This window comes from Diabrotica undecimpunctata, chromosome 6, assembly GCF_040954645.1.
Source record: "Diabrotica undecimpunctata isolate CICGRU chromosome 6, icDiaUnde3, whole genome shotgun sequence".
NCBI lineage: Eukaryota > Metazoa > Arthropoda > Insecta > Coleoptera > Chrysomelidae > Diabrotica > Diabrotica undecimpunctata.
The window spans coordinates 107,048,478-107,073,658 of NC_092808.1; the positions used below are offsets into that span (position 1 = coordinate 107,048,478).

The following is a 25,181-nucleotide window of genomic DNA, read 5'->3' on the forward strand; positions in this document are numbered from 1 at the left end:
CAAGTTTCTCGCGACAATATGCGTAAATAATGTATTTTTTTTTAAATATACTTACATACATACTGATTTTTTAAATAATATTACTAATGATAGGGGGGGCAACTGCCCCCTCTTGCCCCCCCCCTATGGGCGCCCATGTTTATTTACAATATTCCACAGATTTGGTTCCCAGCGATTCCACATTTTTATTCCTTAAAGAACTTTAACGAGAAGAGATTTTTTTCTTCAAAACTATTTATCATAATAGCAGATTGAAGAAAAATAACTCAAAATATACGAAATTCTACATGAAAACTTAAATGTATAATTCTTTCATATTATGCACACTTACGCAGCCTCAGAATGAAGATCGCTAGTATTTGGAAAGATTCTTTGCAAAATGTCCATACAGGGTAATACAATCACAGTTAAAAATTGTACTTGATCTTCTGCTACCATATATGACTTCTCTCTGTCCATAAGTGATAAAGGTGTGAGACCCATCTTCTTTTCTAAATCACCTTGATTGTAGAACTCCTCTAATAAAGAAGGAAAATTATAAGTTAAGTTTTGTTACGATTGTTACGAATATTATTTCTCTAAGTTAAAGTCTTAACATACCATCAAGAATTTTTATTCTTTTTGTTACAATTAATAATTTAAAATACGCCTCCGTATCACGTTTGCGTCCGAAATACTTCGTTCTCAAATAGAACTATTAGTCAAACATTTCCGTTATCCTCGTTTATTCTTGTTTGGAATACTTACTTAAAAGGTAATAAATCTTTCACTTAATTGTTTTATTTATGAAATTTCTTCGTGAATATATGATAAAAAATGGTTTATTTCTGAAATGATGTCAAGAAATAATTCACTTTATGAAAATTCGTTAAACCGTTAAGTCGACTTTACATTATGCAATTTTCATGCTGTGCACGAGCTATGCAAGTGCGCATGCCCACGGGATATTTTCATGAAATATCTCTGTGCTAGACGAAAAATTAGAACGTGTTCTATTTTTCATGCTATTTTGATGCAATTTATCGTCAAAATTCATGTTGCCAATATAACAAAATTTATAGTTTAGAATAAAACTTTACGTTATAGTACAAGATCCCACTGCAGAATCACTTCGTTCATAACGTAGTTCAGTACGCGCATCTCGTTCGCGCAGGCGGAATCAGCCATGTTTTAAACGGAACCAGTGCTGTTCAGTGACATTTTATCTGGTGTGCACAAAAAAATTAACCCGGTTTAATTGATTTATGGCAACCATAGACATAATATGCAATATTTTATGTCATACTTTTAGTTGAAGAATAGATTAAATTATTTCAAATTTACTATATTATTAATCTCTAAAAATTTAAATTACAGTTCTGTCGTAGCTTGTCACCAATTTCTCAATTCGAGTCTGTTTCCGTTTAAAATATGGCGATCGCGTGCTGACACACTTCAAAGGCGGCATCTGAGAGTGAGCATTCTGATTGTTATTTATTCGTTTATAAATTTTTATTTCGTTCATTGACAAGTGATAATATGTACATTATTATATTTATCGACGCATGCTTTAAAAACTCACACAACTGACACTTCAAACCAGTAGCGTTGCGCGATAGCTATCTTTTATTTTATCTTTATTACCTTGCGTTTTTAATAGCTGGTAACCCTAATTTTCGACCTTCTTTCTTAGACAAACTTATATGCAAAGATTTTCTTAGACATGCGAATACTTCATGAGCAGCGTATTTTTATTTAAAAAATAAATGAACGAAATAAAAATTTTGTCAAATAAATTAATAACAATTGAATTAAAAATATTTGCGGCCACTTTTTGACTATAATGTATTCTCCTAATTTTAAATGTATGTAAAAATGTGAGTTTGATTAACTACGTTATGAACGTAGTGATTCTGCAGTGGGATCTTAGACTATTATTGTGTAAGTGTAAATGTTATTTATTATATGTAATAATTTGTGTTTATATTTGAACATATTTTATACAGGACTAAAATTTCCAAGTGAAATATCTAAAATTAATGTCTTCTGCTGGCAACAGTGAAAGTGGTATCTCAAATTCTCAAAATTGCACAGAAATAGCTCTGATGTAAACAAATCAGGCTAGGCAACAGATATGCCATGCAAGACGGACTTGCATAGCATGATACTTACATGGCCTAGATGTAAAGCTGTCTTTAGAACTGGTGGTTTGCTGCTTTCCTATATCATTATCATCATCATCATTTTCAGCATATTCTACCGATTATGGTACAGCCTCCCTTACATATTCATTCTTCATTTCTGCCCACGATTGTCTAAAATTCGCTTTTCTGTGCCATGTTTTACCGGCTTGGCTCCTTATGTCATAGTCCTATCTTAAATTTGGACGTCTTCTTGGTCTCTTGACGCCTCTTGGATACCACAGTGTAATTCTAGTGGACCACCTATTGTCAGTTCTTTTCGCTAAACGTCCCGCCCACTGTCATTTTAAAAATTTAATTCTATGGATTACGTCAGTAACCTTGGTTTTCTGTCTGATCCATTCTATTCTTTTTGGATCTCTCTTAGTTATGCCTAGCATGCATCGCTCCATTGACCTTTAAGTTTCGATATTATCCCTTTCTTTAGTGTCCAAGTTTCGCAGCCGTATGCCATGATTAGTATACACTGATCGAATACTTTTTTCTTCAGGTGGATTGGCATCTTCGATTTGAATATACCTGCATTTCTACCAAAAGATGCCCAATCCAGTTTCATTCTTCTGTTGATTTCTGGAAGTAAGGAGCCAGATTTATGTATTAATTGTCACAGGTTTACATACTCGTCTACTGTCTTAAGTGAAGTGTTGTTTATTATTACATCTTGGAGATCCACTAGCTCGTTGTAGACGGTTTTTGTTTTTGTCAAGTTCATTTTTAGTCCAACTTCATTGCTAGATGCAGTTAGGTCGCTTATAAATTCTTGTAGTTCTGCATGATTATTAACAATCAGCACAATGTCGTCTGGAAATCTTAGATGGTTGAGGCATTCTTCATCAATGGATATTCCTTTGCTCTGCCAGTTCATTTTGCTGAATATATTTTCTAGAGTTGCGGTGAAGAGCTTTGGTGATATTGCGTCTCCTTGTCGGACGCCTCTGGTAGTGGGAAATTCTGGAGTGTTTTCATAAATTTTTACCTTAGTTTTTGCATGTCTGTATATATTTGCTAAAGTTTCTATGTACGGTTTGTTAATGCCTCTGTTAGTCAAAGCTTCTATTACTGCCTTGGGATATACAGAATCGAAAGCCTTCTCGAAATCTATGAAGGCTAATGCTAGCAATATTTCATATTTTTTAGCCCTACTCAGTAGTTCTTGAAGTGTATGAATATGATCCATGGTATTGAATCCACTTCTGAGCCAGCTTGCTCTCTCGGCTGTGCAGTATCTAATGCGTTTGTTAATCTGTTGTTGATGATCTTTGTGAATATCTTGTATATTATTGGTAGTAGACTTATAGGCATGTAGTTTTTGATTTTGATATCTTCTTTGCTTTCCATTATATATATATATATATATATATATATATATATATATATATATATATATATATAAATATATATATAATGGACAAAAGAAAATAAACTATACTTACTATAAACTGATTCACATATATTTTTGGCAACCAGAAACGGTTTGCAATTTCCAGACAAATCAGAGCTTGTCATACAAATAGCTTTTATTAGAGTTCGATGTCGAGCATTGTCAATATCTAGCATATTTCCATTAAGAAGTTGTTGCAATTTCATTCGAAACTTAAAATAACTGGCCAAGTCAGTTGCCAGGATAGCATCTTTAAGTTCCTTTGACATTATGTTGTAATCTTCTTTAGTCATATTATAAATCTGTAAACCCTAGAAGCAAAAAAATTTAATATTATATATATATATATATATATATATATATATATATATATATATATATATTAAATATATAATATATAATTTACTGAAAATTTCATCTACAATATTCTGCTTATCAGAGAAAAGTTAAAAATAATAAATTTTATAAATTAATCTCTCAGGGTTATTCGTGTTTCATATCTTACTTCTGTATGCATTTAAATTTATAGAAGTCAATTGGAAATTAAAACCCAAATATAAAAAAGAACAATTTATTGACATATGAAAAAAAAAACAGAAATACTTATGGAATATGTATGAACCAAATATTCACACTAAATAAAGTAATGCTTTGTAAATACAAAATATGTATTCCTAATAATTATCTGATCATATAAAAAAAAACTACGTAATGACGGTATTATTACCGCATCCTTTAAAAATAATGATAATAATAATAAATTATTCCAAAACATCGAGGCAATCGGTGAAAATGATATTTACAAATATCTCGAAGCAAGCGCGGAAAATCGACCACACACAAATGAAAATCTAACTAACTTCAGAGTTCATACTAAGAGAAAGACAACTAAATCGGCCATATCTTAATAGTAAAAAATACGTACGCTTGTTCCGCACTGAGCTCCTCATTTGGTATTATAAAGTGGCCAAAAACGGATATAGAGAGTCTTAAGAGGAAAGTTACAAAGGCGCAAAAACACCATCCACACAGTGCGAGAGAACACCACCAGTAGAGAGAACAGCATTAGCGCGATATAAAGATGGAAGATTACTCATGGACATAGGTGAGCAGTTGGATAAACAAGTTGCTATTTTAAGAACTTATTTTCAGGTGCAGGTTGAGGCATCTACTTTACTTCGAGCAATTTGCGCAGTAGATGATACAACGCCGCTTAAACTGAGGGAACAAGAAATGCGCATAAACCACCTAAATAAGCAAGAACAAATGCGCACCTGGATGAGTAAACCTCTGATGTCATGGGTGACATCTCAATGAGATTAGCTAAAAATATGTCTACAATACAGCGTCGAACTATTGGTTGACATCAGGAAAGATGTTTCCCGAGACTGATTGTTTCCTACTTGTCATTCAGGATCAGGTTATTCCAACAAAAAATTACCTGAAATATATTTTTGAAGTTCCTTAAGTCCAAAATGACAAATGCCGATATGTATGCCAAGCCCAAGAAACTATCCAACATCTTACCAGGGGCTGCCAGACGTTTGTCGGTACTGATGATAAAGAATGCCATGACTCAGTCGGAAAGATTATCCACCAACAACTAGCTGACAAACTGGGACTTCTCCAAACCGACCATCTTCCTTATTATTAATACGTCCTTGATAGAATGCTTGAAAATGACAACTACAAGCTATATTGGGACCGCACTGTGCTCACAGATCAACCAGTGGCACATAATAGATCGGATCTCAAACTAGTTAATAAACTTACTAGGCAACACCAATAATTTACGTGTTAAATACAACGAAAAGATCGCCAAGTATAGAGATCTAGAAATACAAATCAGGAGACAATGGAGAATGGAAAGTTCCCAGACAGTACCTATTATCCTATCTACGACTGGCGTTATTCCCAAAAACCTCTAGAGAACATAAAACAGATAGGTCTAAATGAATATCTCTATAAGGCCATGCAGAAAGCTGTACTCCTCGCGACGTCCAGATGTGTACGAACATTTTTGGGAGATACTCCAGCATACCAAGTCACCTAGGGCTCGATAACACAGAAAGAATCCCACCAGAACTTAATCCTTTTGATACCCTAGGTATCAGTGATAAGTGCTTGTTCTCCTTAGAGAGAGTGTGAGCCATATGGCTAAATCTGGGATAAATTTTCAAAATATCCACAATAAAATATTAGTATGTTTTTTTGTTTTAAAAAATATATATACTTTTGCAAGGAAAACTCACTTTGTAACCAAATCGAAGACTCCAGTACTTTAATATGAACAGTTATTTTCAACATAAAATAAAAAAAAAGCTTTGAATGATGATGAAAACAGTCAATTTCTAGCCTCTGATAAAAAATAATTTTTCTTTCAATATTTGTTCTAAATATATTGATCTGAAAATTACAATTGTTTGTCTCCTTCAGACCAAATTCAGAATCATAAAATTTTCGAGCCACGTCAAAAAAAGAAAGCAAATAACATACAGTGCATCTCGAAATAAGCTATCTTCAATTTATTTAGGATTCCTGTAGAACAAACACTTTTAATTAACTTTTTTAAAAATTTACTGCTTCTAAACTGCGTTCTTCAAACATTTATGCCATGATGATTTCCTTTATTCGTTCCCTTATTGTTATCTTTTCGCTTCTCTCCTCCCAAAACAATTCCTACCCAATCCTTCTTCAATTTTCTCAGCGGCAGACTTTTCTATTCTACCTAAATTGAAAACAAAACCATCTCTTCGTAATCATACCTTCCCCCGTCTTTCACAAAGTTTCCGTGTAAATTATAGAAACTCAATTTAATGTACCTTTTAAGAAATTATGGGAAAAACCATTACTTGCTTATTTTACAATGGATATTTTTAGAATTTCTCATCTGTTCGCAAACATGTATTGTCTTATCTACCTATTGAAGCGTAGACAAAGGATACGATTATTAACTCTAGAAAAACTTTTAAACCGCACAAAGTTTTATTATCCCGCACACTACAACATATTTCTTTTTTTCTCCAAATTAGTACTTACTACGTACACTGTAAAGTATCTATCTAATATACAGTAACTTTTGGATTTTGTTTTAACGGTATAGATATCTGTCAAGTGTCAACCTTCTACCTTCCATCACTCCAACCCTTAAATTTTAAATAGGGAGTTGGAATAGGAAGAAGCTAAAATACTTCGGTCACTTTATAAGACACCCTAAAATATATGAACTTTTACATCTGATCATTCAGGGAAAGGTCCAAGGTAAACGATCCAACTATCGATAACGGTCATGGAATTAAGGGTGAATTGTTTATTTAAAGAAAACAGAATAAAGAAAGTGAGATATATAAAATTGCCCTGAAAGCGTTTGAGAGAAGACCTGTAGCGTCAGTGGAGTTACTAGAAGTAACAGCGATGATAATCGAAATAATAAACGAGGAAGTTGCTTCAATACTGGAAGAAAATAAAAAAAGGGTAAAATGGTTGAATTAGATGATCAGTTATCGGTTATCAGCAACAGGACAAAGTTGGCTAAAATGGTTTTTTTACAGAATCATGGAAGTTGGACCAAAATAATGGGTCCGCAAATGAAAGATATGTAAACTTTTATAAAATCAGTTGCCCAGCTTACCGTAAAGATTTATCAACAGGACTAAGTTTCATCGCGTAAAAGTCAACACCTAACTGTTAGATTGTATAGTGGTAGTGAATCTGGTTTTTTTACTAATGAATTTTAGTTTTTGAGTAAAATAAGTAAATTTACACACTTTCCAAGGATAAAACATGCAACTTATATTGTAAATTTTATAAAACTCAATTTTATAATGGAAAATAGTACTTTTCTCCATCTTAAGCAAATGTTATGTCACAAATTTTAAAAACAAATATTTACTTACATATTTATAGTTACCTTTTTTTTCGAAAATAAACGTATTTCGAAAATAAGAAACTTGTATTATTAATTTTTTCTTATATTAATAATATATTTTTTTCTCGTTAAAAAGTACTTACATTTAAAATAGTCATTGCCACTCGATAATGGTAATTTTCCAAAATGGATTCGTCGTACAATTGTGCTAATGTGTCATCTGTTAATTGTAGGAAGTTATTTGTAAATCCTCCATGATCTAAGTCATGACAAAGTGCTGCTATTATAAGAGATTTAATCTGAAAGGAATAATTAAAAAAAGATGTGTAAAAAAAATAAATATCTAGTACTAAGTGGGATTGCGTTTCACATCGGATACGGATAAGAGAATCCCTACAAGATATGGGTAGTATACATGATCCATATCTTGAACAAAACTAGCAAAAACGTAAAACGTAGAGCGTCTAATCCAGAATAGACGGCTACAAAGAGCGTATAACACTATCTTAATAAACGCTAATCTAAAAAATGGATTATCAATCTGACAATTTCGAATGTATAGAAGTTGCGAACGAAACAATTACAAGTATTCAACGAAAATCAACAAAATAATAATTGGTATGAATTCTTGCAGAAAAGAAAAGGAAATAAACAGATAAACAAATAGCTGCATTTTTCCAGTTCTGGCAATATACTGATACAAAGATGCCCGGATGTTAATCAGGATATATACGCATGTTTTATTGACTATAATAAAGCATTCGATAAAGTACGACATGAACAACTAATGAATGTCCTGAAGTCAAAGAAGATTGACTACAATGACCTCAGGATCATATCAAATTTATACTAAAAACAGCGAGCAAACGTACGTGTTAACGAACAGCTGTCAGAAGAAATTGAAATTAGAAGTGGAGTGAGACAGGGATGCGTATTGTCGCCAATTCTTTTTAATGCCTACTCCGAAGAGATCCTAAAAAAAGCTTTGGGGGTGAAACAGCTAGAATAAAGGTAAATGGAGTTCCCATTAACAACATTAGATATACGGACGACACTGTGATCTTAGCCGAAAATATTGACGATCTTCAAAGACTGGTGACCAGAATAGCGGAGTATGAAAAAGAGTACGGTCTAACAATGAACGTCAAGAAGACAAAATTTATGAAAATATCGAAAACTCGAAGAAATAACGAGAATATTCTAATAAACGGAACCAACGTCGAACAAGTGGACAAATATGCATATCTGTGAACAATGATTAACTCCACAAATGATTACATTCAGGAGATCAAAATCAGAGCAGAAAAGACTAGAGCAAATTTCAACAAAATGAGAAGAGTACTATGTACAAGGGATTTAAAATTGGAACTAAGAGTTAGGTTGGCGAAGTGCTATGTTTTTTCGACTTTGTTTTATGGAATGGAATCTTGGACCTTGAATACGATATCAATGATAAAACTTGTATAGGAGAATTCTGAAAATATCGTGGACAGAACACGTCACAAAGGGGTTCTGAGAAGGATGAATAAATAAATAGAAATTTTAAATACAATTAAAACAAGAAAATTGGAATATCTCGGACATATTACACGTAGAGAGAAATACACCTTGCTCCAACTGATTATGCAGGGAAAGATCCAAGCATAAAGAAGCATAGGGAGGTGTAGAATGTCATGGCTGTGCAACCTTAGAGAGTGGTACGGGTGTACATCAAATGAACTTTTCAGAACAGCCGTATCAAAAGTCCGAATAGCTATGATGACTGCCGACCTCCGCCGCGAAAATGGCACTTGAAGAAGAAGATTTCAAATAAATGACTTGGATAACACGTATGTTCAACGCGTAGTCGATTTATGGTAAAAAGATTCCGTTGATCTTAGCCATGTATATAACTGTTTTTTTAAACGTAATGGCATCTGATACACATAAAATTATGACAATAAAGTGCCTGATCTTTCACTGGTTTTAGCTAAGTAATCTACGTATTCATTCTCTTTTATATTATCATTGTTCATTATCAATATATTAAGCACATATCCAGTATGTGCCTTAATTCAAATAAATTTTATATTGAAGCCAGAGTCTGCTAAATCCTTAAACTGATTCTTTATTAAAAATTTGTTTAGCACTAAGTTTATTGACGATAATGTGGGTCCTTATATTTTTTGAATATATAATAAATACATTTTTTTAATCTCTTTAGTTGGCTAGTTAGGGATTTAGTAAGTAATCACGTTTAGGGCTTCTGTACCAGTCGCTCTGATGATTCTTGGTAGGATGAAATACGTCTAAGCGAATATACGGAGGCACTATATGTGAAATCAAATCTTAACTGTCTTTTCTCTTACATTTTTTGAAGTTTACTATTTTTTTATATTATTTTGCAGCATATAGGTAAAAATGTCAATTTTAGTAGTTTAGCTTGTGCAATTCTTAGATATGTTTTCTGACGATTTTAGTCCTTTATAAGTGTTAGGTTAAGACTTAGTGGCGGCCCAACTTTTGCAGTTTAGCTGTATTCAGTATTTCTTGTTTTCAGTTTATCAAACTGTTATTTAATTGTTATCTATATGTCATTTTTCTATTACTTTTCTATCATATCCTTACCCACTTCAATGAAGTTCCCGATTCTGAGCCACGAGGTCTTTGTAAAATTCCTGGATACGATCAGCTTATTACCACCTGATCTTCTTTTTTTTTGACTACCTGAGCTCTTTGTCTTTACAATGTATGAACGCATAATGTTGTGGACAAGTAATATAGGAATTCACTCAAAAAAACGTGCATACAAACCCATAGTAGATCCAATCACAACCAGTTCATAATTATGTCAAAGAGAGAAAACGAGAAAATGTAAGCCATCGACAAAGATTTCCTTAGATGACCACGAAGTTTCAGCAATGAAGAGTATTAAAAATAAGAAATAAAGACTCCTACAAACACAGAAAAAATATACAGGAGAATTTAAGGAAAACAGTTACAATGATTTGGACATATAATGATGAAGATGAGGGAAGACCTCCATCGTCGCAGAAGAAATAAGCGCATTTTGTTTTAGAGGTGGGAACCCAGGAAGAGTGTAATTGGAGAGATAGAAAGATATAAAAACGGAAATACGAGAAGTATATTTGTACATTACCTCAATTCCGTAAAATGTTTCTTTATTTCTCATCAGTATAATAAACATACAATGAGTCACGTTAAAAGCATGTTCAAAGTTGTGGTACGGATTATTTCGGTAACATTTCTTAACTGTTAGAATAAACTCTAACATATTTTTAACGTGAATTTCTTCTTTACCAACGACTTCCGTTATCATGTGCAAAACTAATTGAGGCATATCTGGAAACTCCTCTGGGGATACATACCATCTGAATCTAAAAGAATAGATAAAACAATTCAATATATCCACTAGGAAACAAGTTCCTGTAGCTGGCTGTGTACCATGTATCACAAAAAAAATGTTATTTCAAAATTTTTTTTTTAGTAAAAGGTTAGTTGTTAAAAATGAAGAGTGCAGCTTTCGTATGCAATTTTTGTATTTTGCCGTAAATAGTAAAAATCGTTAAAAGTACAAAAAAAATTTGAATATCCTTTTCTTGCTTAAAATTAATCATAGAGTCTTCTACAGTAAACTTATAAAGGTATAGTGATGTCGTTTTACCCTGTCGTATTTCAGATTAACGCCCGAAAAATAATTTATGACTCTAGTTACAGCCACTCTGTTACGCTTTCCCTTTTCTACCTGCTTTGTGGTACCGAACCTCCTACTGGTCGGCTGTAGTACTTGAGGATAAATCAGCGCTACCAAAACAATTTTTTTATAAATCGTGAAAAAACGCAAATTGAATGCTTTGTGATGATAATTTATTGAAAAAGCTTTTATAATTTTATTTCAAATAAAATTGTTTCGAGGAGTGCATCCATTCCTTGCGGTCGCATAACTGGATAATTTTAGTTGTTATATTTGCAAAAATAGTAAACAGTCTGCGGAATCGAGGCTCTTCATTAACCGGACTCATCGGCCAATGACCGACGCGCCCTGACACCGAGGCCCCGCCCAATCGTGTATATATTCAGAGAGCTCCGAAAAATCTCGCTATTAGTTTTCAACGATCGCCGGTTATCAATAGTGACAATGGATAACGTACAAGAAAACGATAGAACACCTAAATATAAGTTTTTATCTCCGAGTGAGCGTCGAATTGTGTTGAAAGTGGAAAATTATTTTACTTTAGAAAAAATCAACATGGGACCAATTACATCAGTACTGGCAGTTCAAAAAAGGACAAGTGCAGCTTGTTGAATTTCAGAACGAACCTTGCAAAGAGTTCGCAAAATCTCAATCAGAAATATCATTTATGACATGTACAAAACAAAAGAACACGTTACAAGAAAGACACTTATTCAAAAAATAAAGGACAGAGAACTTTGTGATATGGGTTTGACCAGTTTATCAAAAGTATTAAAAGCTATGGGTTTTAGATACAAAAAAAACCAATAATCGTAAAGTGTTGTGCGAGCTGTCCAATATTGTTGGAAAAAGGTGAAAATTTATAAGAAACTATTTAAAAACAAGAATTCCGAATTTGCCAGACAATTTGTGTTTCTTGACGAAAGGAAATAATACCAAATCATCCTGGAAGATGATTCTACCAAATGCTATTCGAGCACTAGTGCGAGTAATGGCAAAAGATATATTATATTGCATGCAGGAAATACGGAAGGTTTTATAACCAATGCTAGTCTTATATTTTCTTCGACAAAAAAAAACTGATGATTACCATGGAAATATGGACGCCGATATTTTTGAACATTGGTTTGAGGAAAAATTATTAAAAAATCTGGAAAATCCGTCATTAATAGTCTTAGACAATGCTTCATATCACACCAGAGAGGACGAAAAGTTTCCCACAAGCAGCTGGAAAAAAGAAGACTTTGGCTGGAAGCAGCTGGAAAAAAGAAAGTGGCTGTCGGAGAAAAATATAGAACACGAACATCTAGTTTTAAAAGCTGAATTATTAAATAAGTGCAAAGAACACATTACTGAAAAAAAATAAATGGCACTAAAATATGGTCATGAGGTCCTAAGACTACCACCATATCACTGCCAGTACAATCCAATTGAATTGGTGTGGGGCATCACTAAAAACTACTATGATAAACATGCATGTAAGACCACCGACGAAGCCAGCGTTTTACAACTCTGGCAAGATGCACTAAACCAAGTCAATGAGCAACAATGGCGGAAATGTATTGAGCATACTGAAAAAAAAATTTTAGAGTCATATGAAATAGAACAAGTTATTGATGAAGTAAGACCTTTAATTATTCGTAATGATGAAGATTCAGATGAATCGGATAGCGAGTCAGATAGTGATGATACCTGTCCATAGATTAGGACGTAGATAGAAAAATTAACACAAAAGGGTACCAACCACCAAAAAAAAAAAACAAAAACAAGTAAAACAAAAACCGCATGCAGGAGAGAGCCGGAGGCACGCCGCACGAAGCTCTTGAATGCAAGCACCAAAAAAATTAGATTAGCAAGTAAGGTAGATTAAGGACATGACTGGGTATTAGACGACCGATGAAAGGATTCGATGCTTGCTTGCTCTCGACTGCACTTGGTGCAGAAAAGGGAAAGCAAGTATCGGCACACACAACCATCATTAGATCGCCGAACAATTGCTTTGACCGGTAGTGATAAAGCCAAATGGGCTAACCTACCACTTAAATGTAAATACACGGAAATCTCCCATTGCCTGACGGGGGATACCTCGAAATAGTCGAGACCTGGCTCCAAAGACCAGGGGGCGGAGGAAAGCCGGGGCTGGTTGTACCGCAGGAGGATAACCTATCTCGGTGGGTTTGGGAAGGTGTGTGTGGGAAGTAGGAATAAGTCTTTGTTTTATATAGATATTATATTTTTATAGATATATTTATAAAATATATAAAAATAAAAATATAATACAAAATTTTAAATAGAGTTTAGTACACGCTGAAAAAGAATTTTTGTTTTTTCATCATAAATATTAACCACAATATTAATTACTGAAGTTGCATGTGTAATATGAACAATTTTTCAAAAACTTTAAATATCTCAAAAACGGCTATTTTTCGAGAATGGTATCCCAATAAAAATCGATCCAGAATTTTACGTAGATTCTAAAAAAAATAACAAAAAGCACAGTTTCTATTTAAAATAAGAAACTTAATGGCGACTTCCGGTACAACCGGAAGTGCTAGAAGAATGCAAATATTCAAAAAATTAAGAATGCTTTGCATAACCCATTATTCCAAGTTTGCAGAAACCAGTGACGACCAGGACTTCGAAAACTTTTAACCAACATGTTGCGTGAATGACCCTGTATATTTCATACTCAATGTTTATCAATTTACATTATGATATACAATTATTATAAAACATAATACAAAGTTATTTTATTAAAAAAATCCCTAATTTCGTATTATCAAATTAAGAAAACCGTACATTTTTAATTTGAGAACCGCTGACTACCTGAGGCAAATCTGAACAGACACTTTTATTACTTATGCGACAGGCTAAAACGATCCTACTTTAGGTAATTTTTTTTTCTTTGTACATATATAATATATCATTGCATATACATAAAACTGTGTAAATATTATTATTGGAAAAATGGCCAAAAAATGGTGTGAGTGGGGAACTTTAAAACATGATATCTCCAATACAGTGAATACAGTTTTCTATCAAATGTCGTATTGAAGAAAAAAGGATTAAATTTATTTTGCCTCTATATTTATTTGTCCCATAAATGCCTCTTTATGAAACAAATCCACCCCTTTCTCAAAAACGCATTCCTTTAGATGGTATCTCTCCACGGTTTTTTCATATCTGGAGGTCCATTGACTATAATAAAAAAATAAAACCGCTTTAAAGTTGTAGTTCCTGTCTAAAGTACATAATCAATAGTCTATAGCGGCTTTGATTGAATATTTTAAGTATACTAGTATTTAAATAATAATTTTTACATACTCAGCAAAGTTATAAGGTATTGTGACTGTAGATTTCTGAGTAAAACTCTCTACATCGTGACTGCAAGGTTTTAATTGTAGTTTCAACAGTTTCAAATTCGATTCGTTTATTTTGTCCTAAAAAAAGTTTGAAATTATTACAGGCACTACGCAATACAGTTGAACAACACTAAAACCAAGAACAAGTAAAATTGAAAAAAAAATGTAGATAAAGCAAGATCTTTGGAAGATACTTTGAAAAAACAAATTCACATATCTTCTGTGATATCTTCTTCTTCTATGGTTCTTCCACGGAAGTTCCTGAGTAATCCTCTATACAGCCACATTTTAAAAGGATTCATTTTTTTTTACGGACGTATCCACGGATCCAGCTTTAGCACTGTTAAGAAGTATTTAAAAATGTTAGGTTTTAACTTAGCTGAACTAAGGATGTTTATTTAAAAGTTATTATTGCCTTAATACTTTCGGTACTACCTACTTTTTTTGCATGTTCACAATAAAGATCTTTCTTCATCTTTAAGTTCCATCTTCTATCGAAGGTCATCATGGCTATGCGGACTCTGTTGACTGCCGCTTTAAAAAGTTCTGCACTACTGCATTCAAACCATTCCCTTAAGTTCTTAATCCAGGATATTCTTCGTCTCCCCACATTTCGCTTTCCTCGGATTTTGCCTTGCATAATAAGTTGTAATAATGCGTATTTTTGCCCTCTCATCACATGTCCTAAGTACTCAAGTTTTCGTCTTTTGATAGTTAATATTATTTCCTTCTCATTTCCTATTCTTCTAGTTACTTCCACGTTTGACGTGGACGTTTGACGTTTCTAGTTACTTCCACGTCTTTGAATCCATGATATTCGTAGGATTCTTATGTAACACCAAAATTCAAAGGCGGCCAACTCATTCAGATGGACTTGTTTTAGTGTCCACGCTTCCAAGCCATAAAGAAGAGTAGAGAACACGTAACATCGAAGCATTCTCAGGCGTAGTTCTAGCCTTATATCCCGACAACAAAGAAACTTTTTAAGTTTAATGAATGATGCACGTGCTATTTCAATTTCTGGCGTGTCTTAATTTCTTTGGTTTGGTCTACATCTGATGTTATCCATGTTCCTAAGTATTTATAGTTATTAACACTCTCAATTGCAGTATCTTCAATAGTCAATTGTATATTTGCATGTGCAGATTTAGTTATGATCATGCATTAGGTTTTCTTTAAATTTATCTTCAGTCCGTACTCATGACAGCGTTTATTAAGGCGTTGCATTACGTTCTGTAAATCATTGTTGTTATCCGTCATTATTACTGTATCGTCTGCAAAACGTAAGTTATTCAAAACTTCTCCATTGATAGATATACCTTCTATTGAGTCTGAGAGCGCTTTTTGAAATACCGCTTCACTGTACACATTAAAAAGCAGTGGGGACAGCACGCAACCCTGGCGGACTCCTCTTTGTATTTTGATATTTTGGGTGTACTGGTTGTCAACTCTTACCTTGGCAGTTTGATTCTAATATAAATTAGATATAATTTTCATATCACGACTGTCAATATTTTTGCTTTTCAATATATCTACAAGCTTTTTATGTTGAACCTTATCAAATGCCTTTTCAAAGTCTACAAAACATAAGTACATGTCCTGATTCATGTCCATGCATCTCTGAGCTAGCACATTCAAGCCAAACAAAGCATCTCTTGTACTCATACCATTTCTAAAGCCAAATTGTGTGTCACTAATTTCATATTCAAGAGTTTTAACAATTCTGCTGTAAATTATTTTAAAAAATGTTTTAAGTGTGTGACTCATTAAAGCTATTGTTCTGTGATCTAAGCAAGTTGTTGCACTTGACTTTTTGGGAATTGCTGCAAAGGTCGATTGCAGCCATTGTCTGGGGATTGTGGCAGTCTGATATATTAGATTAAAGAGTTCAACCATTACATCAATAACATCTTCAACGATGAGTTTTAATAATTCGATTGGCACATCATCTGGTCCAGTAGCTTTACCCTTTTTTATATTTTTGATGGCATGGATGACTTCTTCTCTTAATATTGGTGGTCCGGTATCCTCGGTGATTTCTAATGACAGTTCTCTTTCATCATTATATAGTTGTTGGATGTAATTGTAATATGTAAAAGTAAATTCATATCAGTAATAATATCCCCTTTATTTTTTTTTGTGTAAATTAAAGCTATCATACTTTTTATCCATCTCTCTTTTGCCTCTCGAATTTTCTTTCTGATGTTTCTCTGAATTTATTTGTATTTATTCAGGTCTTTTACTTTATGTTTTCTTCGTTCTTCCATAAGTTCAAGAAGTTCTACTGTCATCCAAGGTTTTGTTTTTTCTCCAAGTGGTTGGAGGGTTTCTTTTCCAACTGACACAAGGGCATGTTGAATTTTTCTCCATTTTTGGTCAATAGTTAGAGTTTCCGCATTATCTTCTTTGACTTTCCTTAAGTTCTCGTTTATTTTAAATTTCGTTTCCGCATATGTGTTGTCTTGTTTGAGACGTCTTGTATCCATGATTTTCTTAGTGCTAGGGCTGTTGACCTTCTTTAGTTTCACTCTCATCGACAAAACAACCGGGTTGTAATCGGAGGATATGTCTCGATGGGAGGAAAGATCTTTAGTACACCAAAAACATATACATATTTATTTTAACGAAATATCAACACTATTAACCATTAGTCAGAATCGAAATACATTCTAATTTCCACTAGTTTGTTCTTTATCGTTATTGTCTGGTTCAATTTTCCCTACAGTTACTTTGTCGGTTTGGGATTCCTTCTTGTTGATGTTACTTTTTTTATGTCTCTTTTTCTGTGCATAGCAACTTAGAGGGATGCATTCTAAAAGAGTTTTTCCACAAATTTTTCCAATTCAGTTAATTTATTTTTAAATTATTATATAAGCGTTAAATATAAAAGCGTTTAACTGCTTAAACGCGTCTTTTAATAATTTCTGAGTTCCCTTTGCTTTAAACATATTTTACTTATGAAGGGAAATTGTAGATCCAGAGTATTTTTATAAAAATTCAGAATGTTTCATTCTTTTTTAGAAATATTGAATGTCTCTAATGTCTAATGTCGTAAAAAGCGACAATTTAGCAATCATGATAAATAGTATTATATCTTTAGGTGCCACTGGAACATATGAAATCGCAAAGACAAGGAAAATATTGACGAACAAACATTTTTGACAATAGACGTCTAAAAGCGGCTTCCCACGATCGGCGATATTGCGGACGGACGCGGACCAGCTCGAACCGACGCACCGTGGGAAATGTCTCGTCCGTGGTAGTACAGGCACGTCTGTGCGGTGATTTCTAATGACAGTTCTTCTCTTTATTTTTTTGGTTTTGTTTTTTCTCCAAGTGGTTTGAGAGTTTCTTTTCCAACTGACACAAGGGCATGTTGAATTTTTCTCCATTTTTGGTCAATAGTTAGAGTTTCCGCATTATCTTCTTTGACTTTCCTTAAGTTGTCGTTTATTTTAAATTTCGTTTCGGCATATGTGTTGTCTTGTTTGAGATGTCTTGTATCCATGATTTTCTTGGTGCTAGGGCTGTTGACCTTCTTTAGTTTCACTCTCATCGACAAAACAACCGGGTTGTGATCGGAGGATATGTTTCGATCGGAGGAAAGATCTTTAGTACACCAAAAACATATACATATTTATTTTAAGGAAATATCAACACTATTAACCATCAGTCAGAATCGAAATACATTCTAATTTCTACTAGTTGGATCTTTACCATTATTGTCTGGTTCAATTTTCCCTAGAGTTACTTTGTCGGTTTGGGATTCCTTCTTGTTGATGTCACTTTTTTTGTCTCTTTTTCTTTTTCTCTGCATGGCAACTTAGAGGGATGCATTCTAAAAGAGTTTTTCCACAAGCGTTAAATATAAAAGCGTTTAACTGCTTAAATGCGTCTTTTAATAATTTCTAAGTTCCCTTTGCTTTAAACACGTTTTACTTATGAAGGGAAATAATTGTAGATCCAGAGTATTTTTATAAAAATTCAGAATGTTTCATTCTTTTTTAGAAATATTGAATGTCTCTAATGTCTAATGTCTAATGTCGTAAAAAGCGACAATTTAGCAATCATGATAAATAGTATTAACTGTATTATATCTTTAGGTGCCACTGGAACATATGAAATCGCAAAGACAAGGAAAATATTGACGAACAAACATTTTTGACAATAGACGTCTAAAAGCGGCTTCCCACGATCGGCGATATTGCGGGCCAGCTCGGACCGACGCACCGTGGGAAATGTCTCGTCCGTGGTAGTACAGGCACGTCTGTGCTGGTGCGTCCCACGGTGCTCCTATCCTAATATCCATCGAGAGTCGGTAACATCAAAGGTGCGGTGCATGCCCGTGCGACGCGATCCAAGCACATCCTTGTTTTAACCACTTTTAACAGACAAGTGCTAGTCAGAAGTTGTTCATTCGCTACAGACACGAGTAGTTGTCTGTAGTGTTGCACTTTTTTGATAAAAAATGGAACCGACAAAGTTATTTTTGATTTTTTAAATTTGTATCAAAATGAAACAAGTTTATGGAATTCTACGGCGCCAGAGCGTAAGAACCAGAACGATATATACGATGCATGGAACCGAATAAAAAATCAATTGAAGAATAGTACTGTTTCGATTAAAGACTTAAAAAAGAAGAGAGACAATTTAATATCGACATACAGAAAGCAGAAAACAAAAGTAGAGACCTACACAGACTGTCACGGACCGTAGGAAGAGCTATGTCTGCGGTACGTTGCCGTCCGTGCTCATCAGCTGTGCGCGATGATCTGTAGAATGGCCGATCGTGGGAAGCCGCTATAAGATTCCCGTGGTAATATGTTCGTTCTCTACAGTTAATGAAATTAATGTTTATAAAACGTTAAAACGTTAGTGTGTTTATCTACAAAATTGTAGATCTTGTTATACATCTTGTGTTGGTTGTTACATCTCCAAGCATGAGTTCCAATACCTACCGTTTTAAACATTTTTTGATGAAGTCTTGTATAATGAAGTGCTAGAGCACAATACACAGAGAAGGTCTTAAACAGATTTTCGTCAGATGCCGTAAAACATACACCATTTATCTTATTTATGACCTGTACCACACCTGAAAACAAAAATAAATAAATAATACTAAATAAAGCTAATGCAAAGAAATATAAGTTGGAATACCAAAAAATCTTTTATCTTTTGTGTTACGTGTATGGTTTAATCGCCAGCAGGTGTAGTTGTTATCTACATATATTACTGTAAATACTTTTGCCTATGCAATTATTCATCAAAATAATTTATACCTTGTTACCTTTTTATTTTGGAATAGCTTTTAAATTTTACAATCAATCATACGAAAATATATTACGTAAGTGTTACTTCTTAAACTAATATGTAACGACAACAAAAACACCAAAATCAAGAGTATAATGTTCTAAAAACACCGCTACCGGACCAAATGACATACCGCCAATATTTATAAAAAATATTAACATTTACAGCCAAACACTAATTCTATTTGATTTAATAAATGCTTGTTTCTTAAAACACGATTTCCTGTCCTCCGATTCCAAGTAATAATTATCCCCACTTTCAAGCCAAATAAACCAAAAGAAGAAAAAAATAAACGATAAATTCTAAATAAATGCTTTATTTAACACATTTCTAGGTTGGAAGCCATAAACCTAGTTTCAAAATACAATTTTTAATTGAACAATCTTGAAACAGAAACATCTCATAAATATAATTTATTTTATACTTTGTGGTTTATTCCCAACGAAATATCAATGATCAAATATTGGAATACCACAAATAAACAGTTTACAAACAAATAATTATGGTCATAAAAAATAGAAAAATAATAGAAAATTCTTTATACAAAACTTTTCATGAAGACCAATAATCACAAAAATAACTTTTATTGTATTGGAGAATGATTTGTGTTCTAAAAAATAAATGGTTATCGTTCAGAATTTAAAGTTCTAAGTTGTTTTTATGGTATGATGGTGAAGTGATACGTTTTCCCGAAGAAACAGACGAACAAATTTTCTTTGATGTAGCTTGTCTTGAACTACCAATTACTCAGTCATCCTTTCCAATCTTGAAGCCTTTTTTAAAACGACACGATATAATGCCGTTAAGAAATGTCAAATAATCTCACAATCTTAGTTTATGTCATAACTAGGTTTGTCTATTATGATGACTCTTCTTTTTTCTCCAATTATTTTAAAACTCACCGTTGCGCGTTGTAACAGTCTTTCAATTTGTTTTATTTTCTCAAACCTGCCTGTTCTATTATATAAGAATATTTTACTGTAGTTTGTAATTCATGATATTGTGCGATAATTACTATATGAATCCGTGGTATCCTTTGGTGTACAGAAATATATACTGATCCCTATATTCTTTGGATGACTTTAACATATCCAACTCAATGTCATTTAAAGCCCAAAACATTTGGGTGAGTATATTATCTAGACCAGCGGTTTTATGGCTTCTTTGTCATTTAATTTCTGCTTCGATTTTACTTTGAAGTATGTCAGGTTGATTATCAAAAGTTTGTCTTCTTCATCATCAATTTTTCACAGTATTCTTTCCATTTATTTAATATGTCTTGTTTAGCAGTAAGTAGTGTTTCGTTTTCATCTTTGATAGCGTTATGATTTGGAGCCAAGAAGAGTCTAACCTGTTATTTTTTTGAAAATATGTCCAGTTTCAATTTTGATTTTATCTTCTTTTACTTACACAAGTCTATTCTTTCTATATTTCTCTATTTTTTCGCAACATCCCAAATTTTGCTCACCTAGCATGATAGATGCTTCTTTTACTTGTTTGCATATTCGGTTCCGATATGTTTTGCCTTTTACACCTTAAAGTTACTTGCGTGTTGGTAATTAATCGATTTATTTGTTGCGTGAAATGATAGTTATTATGTGATATTGCTAAAAGTAAGATATTTTGTGGAAAAGTGAAAATTGTTTCATTCAACTTTTTGTAATCCGTTATCATTAGAAAAACTACTTGCAATTAATTTGCAAAGAGTCGTCACGGTCACATGTGTAGCGTGAATCCTTCTAAAATAATCATAAATACCATCGATAGTGTACGTGAGATGATTACAACAAGTGGTTATATGACTTACAAATAAATACATGCCGCAGCCTACAATGTTTTATTTTTATAATTTTTTCATGAATATTAATATGTGAATGTGTTTTCGATTCGACTGATTTAAAAGCTTAAAAACGATTTCGCGGAAATAGATCTAAGAGGCAAATATCAATTATATGCAGAATATGTGAACAATCATAAAATTATATCGTTTTGGGATCTGCACATGTTTATTAATTTAGATAACAAAAGCAATGTGGTATGCAACTTTGGAAGAGATTCTGAGCGTTAGGTAAGGCCATATATTTTATAAACGACAAGGAAAGCTGCCTAGGTGGTGCAGTGGTAAGAGCGTCAACTTACCGAATGAAAATTATTTAAAAACAAAAAAAATGTCTTCTTTGTCGGAACGATACTTACCAGAAGTACCGCAGTCGTTCGGGTATAATAAGCGATTCTTTGTAAAGACAATGAAACCCACTTTTCTTAGTAACAAGGCAGGGAAGGGATCAGTCCAAAAAGTGGTTAAGTCATTTTTACATTTCAGAGTTAATAGGTGTTATAAGTGGTTCTCACATCTAGATTTTTAAAAACCAACACGTGTAATTAAAAAAATACACCTTTTGGGCATATATTAACAGATACCACATAATTAGAAATGTATCTATTTATGAGAAAAAAATGGTTTTAAATATGGACGACAACTTTTTGTGAAAAACAAACATAAAAATTAAAAATTCGAATTACGTCAAAAATATATTTCTTAAAATTTTACGTATACATCAAATTTTACTCATGTATCAACATCACCTTCGATATCTTGCTCATTGTTTCCAGTATCATGACGGTTAACAATAGTCAGTTTTCGATATCAAATAGGGTCGTCGTATGGATTTCAATATTGCCTGAGATAACCAGTTTAACAAGTTTTGTAACAGTTTCAAACTTTTTGGGTTTTATTTTTAAGTATCTATGGCCATATTCTAATGAAGGACTGCTGAAAATTTTTCTGTTAACACCTACTCTATAAAGGGTCATATTGTTGCACATTCCTGTCATAGACTCTAGAGTTTGAATGGGTTTCCCGCTTTTAAATTTAACGAATCGAGTTTTTAAAATACCAGTTACGGAAGTCTTGACATATGGCATCACCCATGGTTTATAATATTTTACTTTAAGTATTCCATGGCCTGAAAATAGCTCCTTGATTGATCTCAGCCTGTGTGGAAAGAATACAACATCAAAGGAATTCTTTTTTTCTACATGTCTTTGTCAGCTCAACGTAAGTCTTGTTAATTACTTCTAGTTTCAGCCTTTTCTTGTCAATGGTACCAATTTCTATATCCCCTGCATCATAGAGTGTCCTGGAATAGGGTACCATATTTTAATATCTTTAAAAATGTTACGCTTGCATAACTGGTGTATATAAGTGAAAAGAATTATTTTCTATTTTTGTTTTGGCTAAATTCGTTGTCACAAAAATTCCTAACTTTGAACGCGGCGAATCTTTGTGTTTTTCAATATAATCATTCAAGCAGGTTATAACCTCATTCGGCCCTTTTTGGGCAAAATCTTCCTTGTAACTATACATTGTTGTTAAATGAGTTTGTAGATTGTGAATGCCAAAAACGTAAAACTATAACTGACTAATATAATCGTGTGCGTTACTTATTATAGACAAAGGCAGGCTATATTCATTTCAGAAGCATCTGTTGATTTTTAAACTTCAGATAGTTGTGTTTTAAATACATCTGCTGTAACCAAGATCCGACAGGGGAAGTAAATCACAAGTTAGCCACAGGGCTTCCCAGGTCGTAAGCCAGCGAAATCCCTGTGATGTAAATAATGGAACACTTTTAAAAAATATCACAAGAGGAAATATGAGAATTGCAACATTTAACGTACAAAGCTTACTATAATCAGGTAAGGTAGATAATACTGCGATAGAAATGGAAAGGCCAGGGTCTGGAAAACAACGGACTAGAAACGGAGCTATATATTATAGTGGATATTCTGATAGAACAAACCGATATGGTGTGGCTATAATGGTAAGCAAGGAAATAGAGAAATACTTCTACGAGTAATTGGAAACAATAATGAAAACAACAAAAAAACGTGAAGTTATGATACTAATGGATGACATCAATGCCAAAGTGGGCAGAGGAATTGTGGAGAGTTGTGTTGGAATGTATGGATTGGGAGAGCTAAATGAGCGTGATGAAAGACTCATTCATATGTGCTAAACAGAAGAACTAGTAGTTATGAATACAATGTTTAAATTACCAAATCGCCGGTTCTACACGTGGAAAGCTCCTGGAGACAACAAAGATAGAATTATAAGAAATCAGATAGATTACATCTTGATAAGGAACAGATACAAGAACTTTATTACAGTAATGAAGACTTACCCTGGAGCAGATGTAAACTCGTATCACAACCCAGTAGTAGCAAATATGAATGTAAGATTGAGAAAACCATTAATGAAAAGATCTAGGCCACAAATATACATTGATAGACTAAGAGAACCAAATACATATCAAGAAACTCGAAATAAAATAAATCAGAGTATCCAAGAAATAAAAAAACAAAATAAGAACACTACAGATATTGAAACAGAATGGAAAAATATAAAGAACACAATAGAGACTGTGGGACGGAAAACATTAATATTTACAAAAGCTGCCAAACAAGAATGGATGACACAAGAAATTCTCGAAAAGATGGACGAAAGAAGAATACATAAAAACAAAAATAAAAATAAATATCAAGAAATTAATAAACAAATAACACAGAAAATAAAACAAGCTAAGGAAAGATGGATGTCCATTAAATGTCAAGAAATTGAGGAATGTGAGGCAAGGTATGACACTTTCACCACCCATAAGAAGGTCAAAGAAATTATTTCAGGAAATCGTAACAAACCAATCGGGATATTAACAAATGCAGATGGTACCACTATAACTGAAACGCAAGACAAATTACGTAGATGGAAAGAATACATGGAACACCTATTTTATGACCAAAAAGTAGAACAATTAGAAGTTGACAGAGAAATCACGTGACCAGAAATAATGAAAGAGGAAGTTATTTATGCCATAAAACACACAAAAGGTAGAAAAGCTCCAGGACCCGATAATATACCAATTGAACTGTTGAAGATAATTGATGAAGATAATATTGATGTCTTGGTAGACCTTTTTTACTCCATATACAAGACGGGACACATATCCACAGAATGGTTTCTCTCAACTTTTGTAACGATTCCAAAAATCACAAATGCTAAAGATTGCAATGACTATCGGACACTTGCTGTAATGAGCCACACATTGAAAATCATACATAACATAATCCACATGAAATTAGAATAAGAAATAAGTAATTCACAGATGGGTTTTAGAAAGGGTCTAGGAACTGGAGAAGCATTATTCGGAGTCAAATTTCTGACACAAGAATGTCAGGATATGAATCAGGACATATATGCTTGCTTCATAGATTTTAAAAAAGCTTTTGACAGAGTTCAACATGAAAAGCTTTTAAGTATTCTTAAGACCAAAAACATAGATAGTAGAGATCTACAAATTATATCGAATCTGTATCAAAATCAGAAAGC

At 33.1% G+C, this 25,181-nt stretch overlaps 1 protein-coding gene across 1 annotated transcript in view; it reads right to left on the bottom strand.

The window, feature by feature from the left end:
- The window catches only part of LOC140443697 (cAMP and cAMP-inhibited cGMP 3',5'-cyclic phosphodiesterase 10A-like), a 168,241-nt gene that overhangs the window by 36,042 nt on the left and 107,018 nt on the right, over window positions 1–25,181 (bottom strand). The window contains exons 5-10 of the mRNA XM_072535076.1: window positions 19,444–19,577; window positions 14,448–14,563; window positions 10,569–10,806; window positions 7,573–7,728; window positions 3,614–3,872; window positions 332–518 (exon numbers count right to left, since the gene is read on the bottom strand). Of these exons, the coding sequence (XP_072391177.1) occupies window positions 332–518; window positions 3,614–3,872; window positions 7,573–7,728; window positions 10,569–10,806; window positions 14,448–14,563; window positions 19,444–19,577 (1,090 nt within the window). The remainder of the gene's footprint in view (window positions 1–331; window positions 519–3,613; window positions 3,873–7,572; window positions 7,729–10,568; window positions 10,807–14,447; window positions 14,564–19,443; window positions 19,578–25,181) is intronic.